The sequence below is a fragment of the Bubalus kerabau genome, chromosome 16 (genome assembly GCF_029407905.1).
Source record: "Bubalus kerabau isolate K-KA32 ecotype Philippines breed swamp buffalo chromosome 16, PCC_UOA_SB_1v2, whole genome shotgun sequence".
Lineage (NCBI taxonomy): Eukaryota > Metazoa > Chordata > Mammalia > Artiodactyla > Bovidae > Bubalus > Bubalus kerabau.
In genome coordinates this window covers 11,145,868-11,163,982 of record NC_073639.1, presented here as the reverse complement: position 1 = coordinate 11,163,982, position 18,115 = coordinate 11,145,868, and the positions used below count along the sequence as shown (strand labels likewise).

Genomic DNA, 18,115 nt, shown 5'->3' with positions numbered 1-18,115 from the left:
AACAAATAAGTTTTTCAAATAATTGTTTCCTCAATAAGAAACAATAAGTATGAGTTATTCTGGGTAAAATATTTGAGAGTAACATAAAACTCATTTCTTTACAAGACAGATAAAAAAGTTTAGTGTAAAATATTTATTATATGTCTATGTATTTTCTTTTCTCTTGGAACTAATATTCAAAGAAATATCACTTGACTATTGTCAAGATTATCTGCATACACCAAATTTCTGTTTAAGAAATAATGACATTTACATGAAAAATGGCAGCAACTGAAATAAAAACTGTAAGTGTTCTTACAGTATCTTTTCGATTAAACACAAATACTCACAGGATTTGCTACGCACTTCCCTAGCAGCCAAGAATAAAACAATAAGCAAGACACCGAGGGCCTGCCCTCAGTAAGCAGTGGACAGGAAGAGAGACAACAAAAACAAACCTGGGAAGACGGTAAAAGATATCGGCAGGAAATTTTTAAGAAATGAGATAAAAGTAACCTGGGTAACAGGATTCAGGGAGGACTTCTGGAAAGGCAACACCTGAACTAGGACTTAAATCAGAACGAACCAGACATGTAAAGATCTGGGGGCCAACCTCCCAGCTATGGTGAAATAAAGAGGCCAACCCACAGAACTGAAAAAGATAATCAATTCAGGGTTCTGAAGACTGACAAAAGCAAACAACAAAATTCACAATAATTTTATTCACAAAAATGTGCTAAACACTGAGTAAGAACAAATGGAGTCTGTAGCAATCTTTTCCGGAAATGTCCCACCCAAACACCATGCGTGTAAAAGTTTCATCCGTTTATGGCTCCTTATGAAACCAGAAACTTCACATCCAGAGAAGGCTGACTTGATTTGGAAGGGAGGACAGAAAATGAAGATATTGCATGTCAAGCTGAAAACCAGAAAACCTGACACCTCTCCTAGAATGAGATTACATTTAAAGTTAGAATGAGAGACCAGAAATTAAGAGAGGGATACCCTGAAAATGAATTAGCAAAATAAGAATTTCACACATGGCTCTCTGAGCCATGAAGCTCACATACAACACAGACTTGACAAAGATCAACAGGAAGTAAAAGCTAGAGATGAAAACAACTGCAAATTTAAATGTGTTCATCAAACCAAACACAGATCTACCAGCCATACATGGCCACAGGTTTCAGCAAGAGTTTGACCAATCATTCATTAACCTCAAAGCAATGGAGAAAAAGGTGTGACCCAAGAAGAACTCTAAAACAGCTAAGCAGCAACATTAAATGACCACCTCTTTCCCGGCTGGAACCAAGGAGGGTGCACAAGAGAAGAAAAAGAAGGTTCCTGCTGTGCCAGAAACCCTTAAGAAAAAGCGGAAGAATTTCGCAGAGCTTAAGATCAAGCGACTGAGAAAGAAGTTTGCCCAAAAGATGCTTCGAAAGGCAAGAAGGAAGCTTATCTATGAAAAACCTAAGCATTACCACAAAGAATACAGGCAGATGTACAGAACTGAAATTCAAATGGCTAGGATGGCACGAAAAGCCGGTAACTGCTATGTACCCGCGGAACCCAAATTGGCGTTTGTCATCAGGATCAGAGGTATCAACGGTGTGAGCCCAAAGGTTCGAAAGGTGCTGCAGCTCCTTCGCCTCCGGCAGATATTCAACAGCACCTTTGTGAAGCTCAACAAGGCATCAATCAACATGCTGAGAATTGTGGAGCCATACATTGCATGGGGGTACCCAAATCTGAAGTCTGTAAATGAATTGATTTACAAGTGTGGTTATGGCAAAATCAACAAAAAGCGAATTGCCCTGACAGACAACGCATTGATTGCTCGATCTCTTGGGAAATATGGAATCATCTGCATGGAGGATCTGATTCATGAGATCTACACCGTTGGAAAATGTTTCAAAGAAGCAAACAACCTCCTGTGGCCCTTTAAATTGTCTCTCCACGAGGTGGAATGAAGAAAAAGACCACCCATTTTGTAGAAGGTGGAGATGCTGGCAACAGGGAAGACCAGATCAACAGGCTTATTAGAAGGATGAACTAAGGTATCTACCAGGATTATTATTGTAATCTGGTTAATAAACAATTGAAACAAACAAACAAAAAAACAACACATTAAATGACCATACCATAAGAGATCAATTCTGCAAATTAAGCCCAAGCAAGTAACTTTCAAGTCAACAAACAAAACTGAATTCAACAATCATAAAAAGAATTGTATAGCACAACAAAGCACAAATTATCCCAGGTATGCAGAGTCAGTTCAACATTCCAGAGTCAGTCAACATAATCCATTATACATAAACAAGCTAAAAAGAAAAATCAAATGATCATATCAATAGACACCAAAAAAGCACTTGACAAAATCAAATGCCTATTCATGATAAATATCTCTCAGGATCATGATCATATCTCTCATAAACTGAGAATAGAAGAAAACGTCCTCAACTTGATAAAGAATATATACCAAAAGCTAACATCAAATTTATGGTGAGAAACTAGAAACTTTCCCATTAAGACCAGTACAAGGCAAGAATGATGCCCCTCTCACCACTCCTCTTCAATATTCTACCAGAAGAGAGGAGACAAGAGAAGGAAACTAAGTATACAGATTGGTAAGTAAGAGGTAAGAATGTCTCTCATCAGAGATAACAGAATCATTTAGGTAGAAAACCCAAAACAACTGAACTTATACTTTTATCTCACACTCTACAAAAACAGTGGGTTTAACTGGTGGTTCAGTGGTAAAGAATCTACCTGCCAATGTAGGAGATACAGAGAGGGTGGTTCAATCCCTGGGTTGGGAAGATCCCCTAGAGGAGGGCATGGCAACCCACTCCAGTATTCTTGCCTGGGAAATCCCATGAACAGAAGAGCCTGGCATGCTACAGTCCATGGGGTCCCAAAAAGAGTCGAACACGACTTAGCGACCAAAGACAGCATATAAAAACATTAACTCAAAATGAATCACAGATCTAAATGGAGGCTAAAACTACAAAATTTCAAAAGATAAAAAAAAAAAAATCTAAAAAAAAAAAAAAACCCTACTACTTGTTTTAAGCTAAAATGTCTTAAATTTACCAACAAATCATAATCCATAAAAGAAAAAAATTGGTAAATGATACTTTGTCAAAATTTTAAACTTTTGATCTTCAACGAAAATGAAAGGATAAGTCACAGATTGAGAAAATGTTGCAAATCATGTATATGACAAAATGCTGCATCTAGAAAAATATAAGCTACTGTTTAAAAATTAAAAGTCACACAACAAAATTTTTAAAAGGGCAAAAATGCACATTTTCCCAAAGGTGGCACTTGAATAAACACTCAACAGCATTAGCCATTAGGGAAATGCAAACAAAAAACAGTGTAAGATACCCACCAGGCTAACTAGGAAAACAGCTTAGCAGTTACTTAAAAAATTAAACATAGACTTCTCATTCCACTCAGCAACTGTACTCCCAGGTATCTACCCAAGAGAAAGGAAAGCGTATGTCCACACAAAGCCTTGTACAAAAACTCACACAGAAGTGTTATTTATAACAGCCAAAACAGAAAGTAATCCAAATGTTCATTGAAGGGATAAACAAAATGTGGTATATCCATATATCAGAATACCATTAATCAATCAATACAAAAGAACAAAATTCTGATACAGGCTACAATGTGGGTAAAAGCACCAGGAATTATTATAAGAACAGTGTTAGAGAAAATGACAGTGAAGCAAAAACTAAAATCAATGAGAAATAAATAGGAAACATTTGGGGTATGGAGAAAGGGACGACAGAGGAGGAGATGGTTGGATGGTATCACTGACTCTATAGACACGAGTTTGAGCACGTTCTGGGAGTTGGTGATGGACAGGGAGGCCTGGCATGCTGCAGTCCATGGGGTCGCCAAGAGTCAGACATGACTGAGTGACTGAACTGAACTGATAGACAGGCACCACCGATGAGGGATGGTAAGTGATACAGTCTACAAAAATAGGATTTAAAGCTTACCAAGATCCCTGACATTCCCTGAACCGCCTCTCCTCCTCCAGTCTTGTCTCCCACCCTACCTCAGCCATTTATCACATGGCCACATGCCAGAGCACATCATTTCCAATAACTGAATGGTCTTGGTATATCCGACCCCTCTCTTCACTACTACCTCTCATGTTCAGAGCTCAGTCACTCTACTATCACAACTCTAACAGTCCTTAGAGTTCAATCTACCCATCCAATCATTTTCTTTATAGGCACTTTCCAGGCCTAGCTTAACAATTACAATCCTGTGGCCAATAATCATAATCACTCTCTTGCGTAAGAGTTTGACTCCCTTGTCCTTCTCACCCCCATATTCACTTGACAAAACCTAAACCCATTTAAGCCTCTCATTCTACTTCCATATTTACCTCCCAGACTCTGCAACTACATGAAACATCTTCCCATATTACTATAAATGACCCACCATTTGTATACACATTCACCCACTCTCTAACCTACTTTTAAAAATCACTCCAGAAATTCTCACCTATCTCTTCTACATTGATTTCCCCACTTTTTACCATAATATTGTTCTCTTGCTCTCATTTTTCCAAAATCCTATTTCCTTTGACTCTATTCCCTCCCACTCCATTTTTTTTCTCCCCTCTGTAACAAAATTCCTCTAAAGAACTGTTTATACACATTCTAATAATTCCTCTTCTCTCATTCTCTTTTCTAAATTCACTGCAAATAGGCTTTTTTCCACTCTCCCAAAAACGCTCCTGTCCAAATCAGAAGCAACTTCTGAGCCTATGGTCAAATCTGTCATCACCTTATCACCTTAATGATTTCATCTAGTCTCAGGACATTAAATATCATCTATATGCTTATGACACCCAAATTTAGGTCTCTAATCTGGAGAAATAATTAGCAACTGTCTATTTAGTATCTCTCCCCTGGAGAAGGAACTGCAACCCACTCTAGTATTCTTGCCTGGATAATTCCATGGACAGAGAAGCCTGGTGGGCTACAGTTTATGGGGTCACAAAGAGTTGGACACAACTGAGTGACTTTCACTTCACATTTAATATCTCTACCTGGATGTCTGTGTGCATGCAAAGTCAATTCGGTCATGTCCGACACTTTCAACCCTATGAACTGTAGCCTGCCAGGCTCCTCTGTCCATGGAATTCTCCAGGCAAGAATACTGGAGTGGGTTACCATGCCCTCCTCCAGGGGATCATCCCCAATCCAAGGACTGAACCCATGTCTCTTATGGCTTCTGCATTGGCAGGTTGGGCTTTACCCTTAGCATCACCTGAGAAGCCCTCCTTGATGTCTACTAGAGATCTAAAAATCAGTATTGCCAAAACTGAACTCTTGTTGTCCCCCAATAACTGCTTTATTAACAGATTTTACCATCCTGGTTGACAGAAACACCATCTTTTCAGCTGCAGAAGCCAAAAATGTTAAGAGTAATACTGGACTCCCAGTTTTCTCTCACAACCCACATCTGATCCATTAGTACTAAAACATCCTACTGGCTCTATCTTCAAAATATATCCATAATGCTCCTACATTTTACCTCTTCTACTGCTACTGGTTTTCCCGTACATGCTCCTATGATTAACTTCTTCACTTTCTTCAAGCGGGGCTCGCAAAATGTCACTTTCTTGATGATCTATAATATAACCAATCTTTAAGCTACAAACTAAACCCTTTATATTTCCTTCAAAAATTTCCCTCAACCTGCTTAACATTATCTTTTTCCAAAGAACTTACCGCCTTTCATGTATTATATAATCCATTCCTTATTTTGTTTATTGTTTATAGCTTGTCAGTGACTGTTCAAAAGTAAGATCTACACACAAAAAAAAGAATCTTTAGCTGCTTTGTTTATTGTTGTATCCCAAGAATCAAGGACAATTACGATACACAGTCAGTGCATAATAAAATACTGGCTGAATGAATAGATGAGGAAACAGAGGCTCACAGAACAATACTTCCCAAATATCAAAGCTGGCACTTGAACCCAAAACTAACTTCAAAGCTAATACTATTAATCACAAGGCTATTCTGCCTTATCTATTAAATGTAACAGTAATCTTGCATAATTGAGGGCATTTACACTTAGTAGAACCTAAACAAAATTGACTTTTATAACAAGTTTTCTTTAAAAAAAAAAAAACAACTGGTGTTAATCAGTGTTTTGCATTAAGTAGAGTAAATACATATTCGATCAATAGCACTCACTGTCTCTTTTTACATATATACACTATTAAAGCATGTAATACCTCAGTGTTGAAATTCAGCCAAAGAGCTTTTTTTCTTGGTGAGTAAGCACTTTGAAATTTTTGCTAAAAGTGAGACTAAATTAGTCCATTCACCCATTGAGAAATATTATTGATTTCCCAACACTTGCCAGACTCCAGACTACAATTAGTTCTGCTTCTCACACAGATCACTGGAATAGTTTTGTTACTGCTCCTCATTTCAATCAGGTCTCCTCTCCTTCAACCCGTCCTCAGATCACAGCTAGTTATTTTTCAAAATCCAAGTATTACGATCATACTTCTTTCCTAAAAATCTTTCAAAGCTTCCCACTGCCTTTAGATAAAAGTTCAAATACACATTAGATCTTTTATGATCCAGATGACCAACTCACACACAACTCACAATTCATACAACTACACACAGCATCCCACATCACAGCATCTTCAGATATTATATTCCCTCTATTAAGAATGATTTTCACACGTGTCCTCTCCAACTTACCCATAATCCCCACTTTTTCAAAGTCTATTTTACTAACACAACTCATCCTTGGAAATACATCTCAGGAATCATGTTTCCTAGGGAGGTTTTACCTAACTCTTCAATATTAAATTGTGAAGTCTTTCCCTTTATTCTCATTCCTACCTTCTAGCACAGAATTTAGCACATGGTTCCAGGTTTATTTATCTGTATTCAGTACTAATCTGTGAGCACCTATAATTATTTGATAAGTAGAATAATCTTAGTAGCATTTAACATAAAACAAACAGTTCCTTTTTTTCTTACTTTTACTTGCATTTATTTTTGCAACATTTATTCCTGGGCCATAAGTTTTTGTTTCTTCAGTTTCTTCTGGGATATCTTTCCTTCTGTGCAATCTCCTCTTCTGGTTTAGGAACAATCTGTTCTTTTTCAGTAAGGATCATCTCAGTGTGGCAAGGAGAGCTCATGTAGGGGTTGATATGACCATGAGCTCTGTAAGTCCTGAGCAGCATCTTGGGGGCTTTGTTCACCCATATGTGCTCAATGACCAGAGAATCTATATCTAAGCCCTTAAGCTCAGCATTACTCTCTGCATTTTTGAGCACGTGCACTAAAAATTCAGCACACTTTTTGAGCCTCCGACCCTGCATCCAGCCCCCATGTCTGTCCTGTGCACACCTACCAACTCCACTGCTGCAAGGGTGGAATGGCACACACTGCTTCTTTAAAGTGGCGCCCTTCAGATACTTGGTGGCTTTTCGGATATGCTTACCCTTTATGGCCTGGGCAGTTTCACGAGTGTTCTTAAAATGAACATGAAGATATGAACCTCTTGATTTGCATGATTCTGTGGGGTTTTCTGGGTCAAGTGAATACTGCACCATTTTTAGAGGTCACCTCAGCCCAGAAAAGGAACAGTTCCCTTTTTTATAACATTAATGAGACAGAGGCTGAATTCCTAGCTACTACTTCAAAATTTTCCTGTAAGTGATGGTGTCAGTTTCTAAGTATTAGCCAGAACATTATAAGGAAACATTCGTAAACAATAATTATGTTCAGAATGCTATTTCCAATAGCAGTCAATCACACCTTTTAATCTATACTCTGGGTCTTTGGTTCAACTAATCCAAAACCGGGCTTCCCCGGTGGCTCAGCTGGTAAAGAATCAGCCTGCAATGCGGGAGACCTGGGTTCTGGCCTGGAGAATTCCATGGACTGTATAATCCAAAATCAGATGCCACAAAACAGATACAAAGTAGTCCGATCATTGTTTCTTCATTTTTACCTTTTAATTTTCTCACTTTCTTAAATCTATTTTTACCCTTGTATCTTTCTTTTTATATCTGTACTTATTTTTCTTTCTTATTACTGAATTTTCTTTCCTTGAATTCTTATTCCCTTATACCCAGGCCATGACATGAGATAATATAGACATGTTAGTCTTATTATGGAGAAGGCAATGGCAATCCACTCCAGTACTATTGCCTGGAAAATCCCATGGATGGAGGAGCCTGGTGGGCTGCAGTCCATGAGGTCGCTAAGAGTCGGACACGACTGAGCGACTTCACTTTCACTTTTCACTTTCATGCATTGGAGAAGGAAATGGCAACCCACTCCAGTGTTCTTGCCTGGAGAATCCCAGGGATGGGGGAGCCTGGTCGGCTGCCGTCTATGGGGTCGCACAGAGTCGGACACGACTGAAGCGACTTAGCAGCAGCAGTCTTATTATTGCTCTAAAATATAATAGAATTTGAGAAAGTCTGAAAAATATGTTTTCCTTATATCTGTTAATAAAATCATCAGTTTACTTTTGCCAAACTTAGCCTTACTTATTGAAAAATAAAGAACAGACATTACCATGAAGCACATGACCATGAAGATAACAATAAAATGATTAAATACTGAAGTATTTATAATAATTAATATCTAACTCACTATATTACTGTCTGTAAAATCAATACCAAAAATACCAGTTCAAATAGCAAAAAAGAACAAGATTCTAAAGTAAAATATAAATGGATATAAAATAGTTTACCTTCCTTCATTGACAAGTTCAATAAAAGCAAGGCCTGCATTCTTCTGAATAGAATTCTGCCACTCCTAAAAAAAATAGTAGACAATAGCTGAACAAATTTCACTTAGTAGGTTATTTCTTTAAATCAACAATTACAAAAAACATCACCCATATCAATTACATACTTTGGATCTTCGTGGAAAAGTTTTGTTAAACATGCTCTCTACCTAGCAGCACCATGAACACATAAATAGTTGACATTAAAATGGAAACAAAACAAGTCAGCAACAATTAGATTCCAAATAAACTAAATGAGCTTACCTATATATATCTTGCTCTTCTAGTTCTATACCATTATATCTTAGTAATTTAACTGAAATAGTTTGAAAGAAGGCAGCAAAGAAGACCAAGGACAAAGGTTATGGTTTTGTTTCCTTAAGAAACAAAACAGGGGAAGATGGAATTAAGGAGCGCCATAAACTTAATAAATAGCACATGTCCTACAAAATTTGATGACTAAAGATTGAGAAAGAGACAAGAAAAATCAATGAATCTGGCTAGACCACTTTTAAAATGGAAAACCAAAAGTCACTAGTCTATGAATTAGCAAATGATGGTGTAAATTTATTAATATACTCTTTATGAGTAAGTCACCCATTAAAAAGCCATAGAAAGAAATCAACCAATAGAGTATGTAGGGAAAAAAATGTTTAATCCCTATCTCAAAACATATATAAAATAAGCATCAATCCAATAAGACTGGGGCCACATAAACTGAAATATAGCCAGATTTGAGAAATACCCGTGCATGCATGCATGTGTGCATGTTTTTTAAAAACAGCTAGACATATATAATCCTTTTGTTTCTAAAAACTAAGGAGCCTTACAGTCCACCTACATAATATTACTCAACTAATTTTTTTTTGTTCTTTTATAAATGCCAAAACAAAAGACACCCTGGGACCTTGTTACCATGGCCAGTTACAGCACTGTTACCATGACCAGTGTCCACATTTTCTGAATCTAATACCTTTAAGAGTTTTTAACACTACGTAATTTCATATCCTATATTATGCCAAATTCTAATTTTTCTAAACTTCACCCTTTCTCATCTACTTTCTCATTTTTATCCCCAATTTTGTATTACTTTAAGTTCTGAAAAACCTGAGCTTGCTCTCAGAACTGAAATGGCTGTTTGCCATAATTTTGTTACAGAGTTCTACTTCATGAATAGTGTAAGCAAGAAGATACCCACCGAACATATACAGCAGGATAAGAAGTAGATATAAAGGCATTTAGACATTTGAGGACAGTAATGGGCTAAGACTAAGAAAGAAGATAAAGCAGTGTGTTGTTGAGGAAAGAGCAGGAAATGTAATGTGTTCTTAAGGAACAAGAAGTCATGAGATTTATGCTTTCAAATCAACTATGACATTAACAGGCTATGTCCACAGAAAGATCACTCTACATCTCTAGGTCTTTGATACCCTCTTTAAAAAATTCTTGAGGCTATATTATTCTATGATTCAATAACTTAAAAACACCTACAAATTAGTGGCTCGTAAGTCCACAATACATACTCTTAAAATTCACAACTGCCAGCCAACTGAAACAACAAAATAAACATCTTGTATTTCTTTCTCTGAGGTAAACCAAGTGAAGGGTAAACATCTAACTTAAATCCAACTTAACTCTAATACCCACCTAACTTAAAATCTTTTTCTTCCCAGCAAAATGAAGTAAACAGTGCAAAGGAGAGCAGCCAAACCCCAAGAAGAAATAAATCTCTGAGAGAAGAAGATGTGCCAGACCCTCCACTCTTCTCAGAAATAGGGAGAAGAGAGAAAAAAGCAGAAACTGCAGGTAGTTTTTGACCCTGGCCCAGAAACCCACACCTCACTTCCAAGCATGAGCACAGGGAGGCACCAAGTCTCGAGGAGTGGACCTAAAGCTAGTAATGCGCAGGAGGAGCAGACGGGCAGATCAAATGGTAGGCGGACTTAAAACAGCCTCAGAGGAACTCATGCCCTCAGAAAACTCAGAAAATTACAGAAAGATGTACAAGTAGTTGAGGCTTTGAGGGGATGAGGGAAACATGGCTGTGACATCTGCTGATAGACAGCAGGGAATCAGAAGGGATGGTAACACCTCAAGGGATGCTCCTGTCAAGAACAGAAGCACATGCTCACTCCTCAGCTCTTACACCCAACAGAGCACTCGCAGCAAGCCACGTGAAAATCTGACACAGCACCAGAGTATACGGAGGTAAAATCTTAAATTACCTGCATTTTCCTATACATCATTTACTTGAGAGAAAAATTTCAAAAAGGAAGTTAAATATACTGAAAAGAAAATAGTTACTCTTCTTGCTAGAAAAAAAGGAATTAGGAAGAAAGGCAAGAGATTAACCCATATATAATTCTCTAGACCAGACATTTTATTTTTAAAAGTATCTATCACTTTCCTCAAATCTGTTTTGTCTGATTTAAAACTGCAACAGGTAGGGATTTTTGTAAGTCATACAAAACTCCAACTCCACATGAAAAAAACAGGTAACAGTGGAGAGACTCAAATTTTCAGTATACAGGTAACCATCGTTTTATTTACACTTAGGTAATACAGATCGACATTTACTTCTAATGTAAAAGCAGAAAGTGTCTCATTCAAATGTCACGGAAGTTTCAAACAGCATGGTTTAGGTCCGAGAGAAAACTAGTTAAAGTTAGCATAACCATAAAAAATTATCGTTTAAAAAACTTATGACCTCAAATTAAGTATGTCACACTATTTTTTTTCTTTTACATTAAAAACAAATTAGACATGAAGATATACATAGAACTGGAAGAGTTCATTTTTTCTTACAAAAGCTCAGAAACATATTTATGACTGCTAATATTTGGATTCTTGTTTTCCCAAATATCATCTATAAATTCATATTAGTTTACTTGTAGGAAGGGCTATCTATTCACCTGGAATAAAACTTTTCCAACAACTGAAAAAATTTAGACAAAATGAGAAATGAAGTGAAAATACAAATTCTTATCTACACTTTGAGTAGTTATAAAAACCTCACAATCCTCAAAGATATCAGAATTTTAATTTGTTTATAATCCACTCTTAATTATAAGTTATCTAACACTTAATAAACTATGACACACCAGCTATGTAAGTACATACTGATAGGAACTCAGGTAAAAAAACCTGCAGCCCATGAGAAAAGGAATTTTTTTTTTTTAAATAAGCCCAGGTATTAGTCAAAGAAAACAAATTTTCTCCATACTAAAACACCATCAACAATCTGAAAACTGAAAAGACGATCCATGCTCTCCTAAAGCATTTTTCTCAACTTCTGAGACAATTATTAAAGAAGGTGTTAGTCAAAACAATTTCATAAACCACAGCTCAATATAACTTTTAGTGAGCTTTAACAGCTGAAAGAAAAGCTTAATGGTTATCGTCTTTCATGATCATTTCAATATTTCATCATCATATTCATAATTACATAGTGATGCAAAATGCACCATACATTTAAAGGTCTTGGTTATTCTTCTCCCAGAGGTATTGATGAAAAACATGTTAAAAGCCTCAAATCCAACCACTAATGCAACTAAGTAATTTTAAAATACATTTCAGCACTTTGGAGAGGAAGGACTCAAAACACAGCAACGGAGTCAATAATTTCATACCTGTTCTAAGCTGTATTTAATTGACTATCACTTCCTAGGGCCACAACTGACTAGTCAATTTTTACTAAAATATACTCTTAGCTTAGTAATGCTCTTAGTCAAACAGTAACAACAACAACAGGATAATGTATATTAGTGAAATCTATTAAACAGAGTTACACCAATTCTCAAACATGTGTTTTCAGTGGTAAAAGTCTACCAAACTTGGGATGGGGAATAAAAGACTCCATCAACTAAACTATTTCTGTGACTCTCTAACATTAACAAATAAATACAGGAAAGGGCACCAATAAATGTGCTATAATTTATAATATTTAATATAGCTAAATTCCTTAAAGTGAACTTAACAGTTTCCTATAAATTTGAGAACCTTCTACAATATATTTTAGTGTCTTGAATGCAGCACATGAATTTGCCTACATTCTAAATGCCCAATTCCCAAACATTACCATGTTCTAAAGCAAATAAAATCAGACTACAGATCAATAAGATCAACTACATATATTCCATGATGCCATCTTTTCTGGTCAAACATCAATACTGACATTAAATGTAGTATCAAATTTTTATTCTAGTGGGCTAGAAAATCACTGAACTATCTTAAAAAAAAAAAAGAGGTATAAAATGAGTGACTGGTTAAACGCAGGAAAAAATAAGGACAAAGACAATAAAGAGGGGACAACAGTAACGAAAAACAGCAAAGAGGGAGAACAAGACAGGGGAGGAGGACGTAGACGCGGAGCACCTCTCTCTCCACGGATACATCAGGAGCACACCTTCAGATACAAAGTGCACACGGAACACCAGCTGAGAGCGACAGGAGGACCTGACCAGAGGGAAAGAGCATACAGACCCACGCAAAACTCGGCAGGACGAAGGAACTAGGGGGAAAACAGTGTTAGCAGGACTGGACCTGCCCTCGGCGGGTGGGGGGACTGAAGCAGAGGTCCAATATACACAGCGGGGCAACTGTCTGAGTCAGAGGAGAAACATTTAAGGCTGAGAGGGAAACAGCTGATCTGTGGCAGCCTACATGGAACGAGAATCAGACAGTCCTTGCAGCCATACATACCAAGGACAGGAACACTGGTCTCATGGAAGGGGCAGCGGCTGGGAGCTGGGGTTAAGGAATTATGAAGCAGTCCCAGGGTGAGGGCTGCTGTTGACTGCAGAGAGACGGATTGAGGGGATGTCGGGGAGGAGATTGTGGTGGGAAATGCTGGTGGAGGAAAACCAGGCAGCCATGGAGGCAAGGCCACACTGCTGAGTCAGGCTAGGGGGTGGAGCCAACCACCATAGCCTCTCTCCCCCCACACGCCAGCTCGGGCAGCTGAGCAACAGAGAGGCCGGTCCATCAAATGCCTGAGTGAACTACAGAGCAGGACCCAGCTAGGGTGCATCTTTCAGTGACTGATGCACCAAACTACAGAGTAGGACCCCACCCAGGGTGCCCCTTTAAGTGCCTGATGCACCAATCTTCAGAGCAGGACCACAGTCAGGGGGGCCCCTCTATGTGCCTGACAAGCCAAACAACAGAGAAGGACCCCAGGCAAAGGAGCCCTCTAAGTACCTGAACAGGAAGAGCTACTGGGAAAGACTGGCTAAAGAGGCTCTCTGATCACCAGGTACAAGAGGCTCAAAAAAAGACTCTGCTAGGGCCATAACTCCTGCAGCGGAGGCAGTCCATGTCCCTGCATACTTGGCGCCACCAGGGTCCCCACAAGCCAGGCAGCTGCAACACCTTCGCTCTCAACTCTCATGGGGCAGAGCTACCACAGGTAAAAATAGCCTCATGTCTATGCACTCAGGGTCGCTTTGGTTGTGTCTGACTCTTTGCAACCCTATAGATTGTGGCCTGTCAGGCTTCTCTGTCAGACAGCAGGTTTTCTCCAGGTAAGAATACTGGAGTATACTGGCTTATACTGGTCGCCATACCCTTCTAGAGCAATGTATTTCCTGCTACCCTAGCCGCCAACCCCCCTGAGTATCTGGTGCTGCCAGAACCCCTGTGACGCCAAGCAGCTGCACCACCTCCACACCTGGCCCTCACAGGGGTAAACCCAAGCCCTCCAGGGCAGCCTCAGAAGCTAAACCCCAGCAGACAACCCACATGAAGAGGTGGAAATAAAACCACAATTGAAACCCAGGGGAAGTGTGGTTAAGGAAGAAGACCCAAACCTCCCCACCAGCTGTACAAACTGCAGATTAAATCCTTGTGATCAACTAAGCAGACTGTGTCTATGGAAAATAAAAAAGGCCATTGAGAGCTCCCACAAAAGAAAACGCACTAGCTCTGATACCTGTGGGCATTAGAGGCAAGAACACACAGGAGTAGGACCAGATTAGAATCTGAGCTGCCCCCACAGCAGGTCCAGAGATCAGCACAGTGGTAGAGGGCATCCTAGGCAGGTAAGGTGGACTATGACTCCCAGCAAGGGAAAGGACTCTCACAGCAGTGATTGGAAAAAAAAAAAACATTTATTATTCTTATTTTTTAACTTGTTCTGCAGATTCTTTTGGATTTTTTTTCTTTTTTCCCCCCCTCTTGCTGCAGCTGTCGATTTTATTGGCACTAAGAAATCCAATTAAGCCTCTGAGCTTTTTTTCTTCCTCAGTCTCATTTTTTATTGTCATAAACCTCTGCCTCTATATTGAGCTTTTGCAGTTCTGTAGAGTTTTCCTCTTTTTTTTTTTCTTCTCTTTTTTTAATTTTTTAAACCTATTATTATTTTTTCTATTTGTTCCATTGTTTGCTTTTCCTACAATTCTTTTCCGCTTCCAGTTAATCTTTACCATATATAAACCTTCTTTATCTACCTCTATTTAACTTGGCATGTATATTCTTTCTTTCTTTTCTTTCTCTCCTGTCCTCTCAACATATTTGTTAGTTTTATTTTCATTGCTTTAATTCCTCAATTGGCACCTTTAGTTTTGTTTTCCAGTTTGTACTTCAGTTAGTTTTGTTCTGGTGCATACAAATTTTGGTTTCCTTCATTCCCCAGGTCAATCTATGGTACTTTATTTTTGGTGGACTGTTTTGATTTTGCTTATGAGAGTATGTGTATATTCAGTCACACTTTCGACTGTTGTTATAAACCTCTGCCTCTACATTAGGATACTGCAGCTCTGTGCAGTTTTCCTTTTTTCTTTAGTCTTCGTATTTTTTTTTTCTTTTTTATAATTTTAATTTTTTTAAACCTATTATATTTTTTCTATATTTATTCCTTTGTTTGCCTTTCCTACTGTTCCTTTCACCTTGCGATTAACCTTTAATGTGTATAAATCTTCCTCATCTACCTCGGTTGAACTTTGCATATCCATTCTTTCCTTTCCGCTCAACATATTTGTTAGTTTGTTTTCATCGCTTTATTCCCCATTTGGCACCTTGGTTTAGTTTTGTTTTCCAGTTTGTGCTTAACTTACTTTTGTTCTTAACTGGGAAATATAATTTTTTATTTCCTTGTTCACCAGGTCAATCTAATGTACTTTATTTTTGGACTGTTTTGACTTTGCTCAAGGGTGTACATGTGTGTGTGTGTGTGTGTGTGTGTGTGTGTGTGTGTGTGTGTGTGTGTGTATTCCATTATTTTAATTATTATTTGCCTGATTTTGTAGCTGCCATTTGTCTGGGATTTATCTTTGGTTTCTCATTGCGGATATTTGCTTTAATCTCACTAAATGCCATAATAAACCACTTGTGGAATCTTCATTCCTGACCAGAGATTAAGACGTGAGCCTTTGGAATGGGAGCTCTGTCTATAAGACCCTAGATTACCAGAGAACTACCCCTGCTGCTGCTGCTGCTACTAAGTCGCTTCAGTCGTGTCCAATTCTGTGAAATCCAATGGATGGCAGCCCACCAGGTTCCCCCATCCCTGGGATTCTCCAGGCAAGAACAATGGAGTGGGATGCCATTTCCTTCTCCAATGCATGAAAGTGAAAAGTGAAAGCGAAGTCGCTCAGTCGTATCCGACTCTTAGCGACCTCATGGACTACAGCCTACCAGGCTCCTCCATCCATGGGATTTTCCAGGCAAGAGTACTGGAGTGGGGTGCCATTGCCTTCTCTGAGAACTAACCCTAGGGAGTATCAAATAGTGAGAACTCACACAAAGGAAACCACTTGAATATAAGATCCAGCATCACCCAACCACCAGTAGTATCCTGTGCAGGATGCCTCATCTAAACAACAACAGCAACAAAGAGACATATAAACTGAAAGTGAGAGGATGGAAAAATATATTCCATGAAAATGGGAAACAAAAGAGAGCTGGAGTAGTAATCTTCATATCAGACTAAACAGACATTAAAATGAAGATAAAAAAAAAATGAAGATAAGGAAGGACACTACATAATGGTCAAGGGATCAGTCCAAGAGGAAGACATAACAGTCGCAAATATCTGTGCACCCAACATAGGAATGTGAAAGTCGCTCAGTGGTGTCCAACTCTTTGCAACCCCATGGACTGTAGTCCATGAAATTTTTCAGGCCAGAATACTGGAGTGGTAGCCTTTCCCTTCTCCAGGGGATCTTCCCAACCCAGGGATGGAACCCAGGTCTCCTGCATTGCAGGCAGATTCTTTACCAGCTGAGCCACAAGGGAAGCCCAACATAGGAGCACCTCAGTACATAAGACAAACACTAACAGACATACAAGGAAAAATTGACAGTAACACAATAATAGTAGGAGACTTTAACACCCCACTCACACCAATGGACAGATCATCAAAACACAAAATTAATAAGGAAACACAAGTCTTAAATAACAGATGAGATGGATCTCACTGATATCTTCAAGACATTCCATCCAAATGCAGAAGAATACACCTTCTTCTCAAGTGCACATGGAACATTCTCCAGGATAGACCACATCTTGGATCACAAATCAAACCTCAGTAAATTTAAGAAAATTGAAATCGTATCAAGCATCTTCCCCAAATACAATGCTATCAGATGAGATATCAATTACAAGAAAAAAAACTGTAAGAAACAAACACATGGAGATTAAACAACACATTACTAAATAATCAACAGGTTACTGAAGAAATCAAAAGGGAAATCAAAAACTTTCTAGAAACAAATGACAATGAAAACATAACAATTCAAAACCTATGGGATGCAGCAAAAGCAGTTCTAAGAGGGAAGTTTATAGCAATACAATCCTACCTCAAGAAACAAAAAAACATCAAATAGACAACCTAACTTTATATCTAAAACAACTGGAAAAAGGAGAACAAAAAAATTCAAAAATTAGTAGAAGGAAAGAAATCATAAAATCCAAGCAGAAATAAATGAAAAAGAAATGAAAGAAACAATAGTAAATATTAATAAAACTAAAAGCTGGTTCTTTGAGAAGATAAAAAAATTGGCAAACCTTTAGCCAGACTCAACAAGAAAAAAAGAGAAGAAATAAATCAACAAAATTAGAAATGAAAAAGGAGTGGTACAACAGACAATGCAAAAATACAAAGGATTACAAGCGACTATTACGAACAACTATCTGTTTTGTTTTAGCAACAAAACAGATAACCTGGAAAAAAAGGACAAATTCTTAGAAAAGTTCAATCTTCAAGACTGAACCAGGAAGAAATAGAAATTATGAAAACCAGTTACAAGCACTGAAATTGAAGCTGTGATAAAAAATCTCCCAAAAAACAAAAGCCCAGGACCAGATGGCTTCACAGGAGAATTCTATGAAA

General features: G+C 38.2%; 2 protein-coding genes across 13 annotated transcripts in view; one reads left to right on the top strand and one right to left on the bottom strand.

Annotated features, from left to right (window-relative positions):
* The window catches only part of LRBA (LPS responsive beige-like anchor protein), a 746,530-nt gene that overhangs the window by 478,735 nt on the left and 249,680 nt on the right, over nucleotides 1–18,115 (bottom strand). For all 12 annotated transcript variants that reach the window (XM_055550583.1, XM_055550584.1, XM_055550586.1 and 9 more), the window contains exon 35: nucleotides 8,752–8,816. In XM_055550583.1, coding sequence (XP_055406558.1) covers nucleotides 8,752–8,816 — 65 coding nt within the window. The remainder of the gene's footprint in view (nucleotides 1–8,751; nucleotides 8,817–18,115) is intronic.
* On the top strand, nucleotides 1,281–2,077 carry LOC129630184 (60S ribosomal protein L7-like). The gene has a single exon (XM_055550594.1). It carries the CDS (start codon nucleotides 1,410–1,412, stop codon nucleotides 1,947–1,949), a length of 540 nt encoding a protein of 179 aa, XP_055406569.1. The 5' UTR covers nucleotides 1,281–1,409; the 3' UTR covers nucleotides 1,950–2,077.

Excerpts from the sequence above, each read along its gene's own strand:
- LOC129630184 (XM_055550594.1), top strand. The coding sequence starts at position 1,410 with ATGCTTCGAAAGGCAAGAAGGAAGCTTATCTATGAAAAACCTAAGCAT.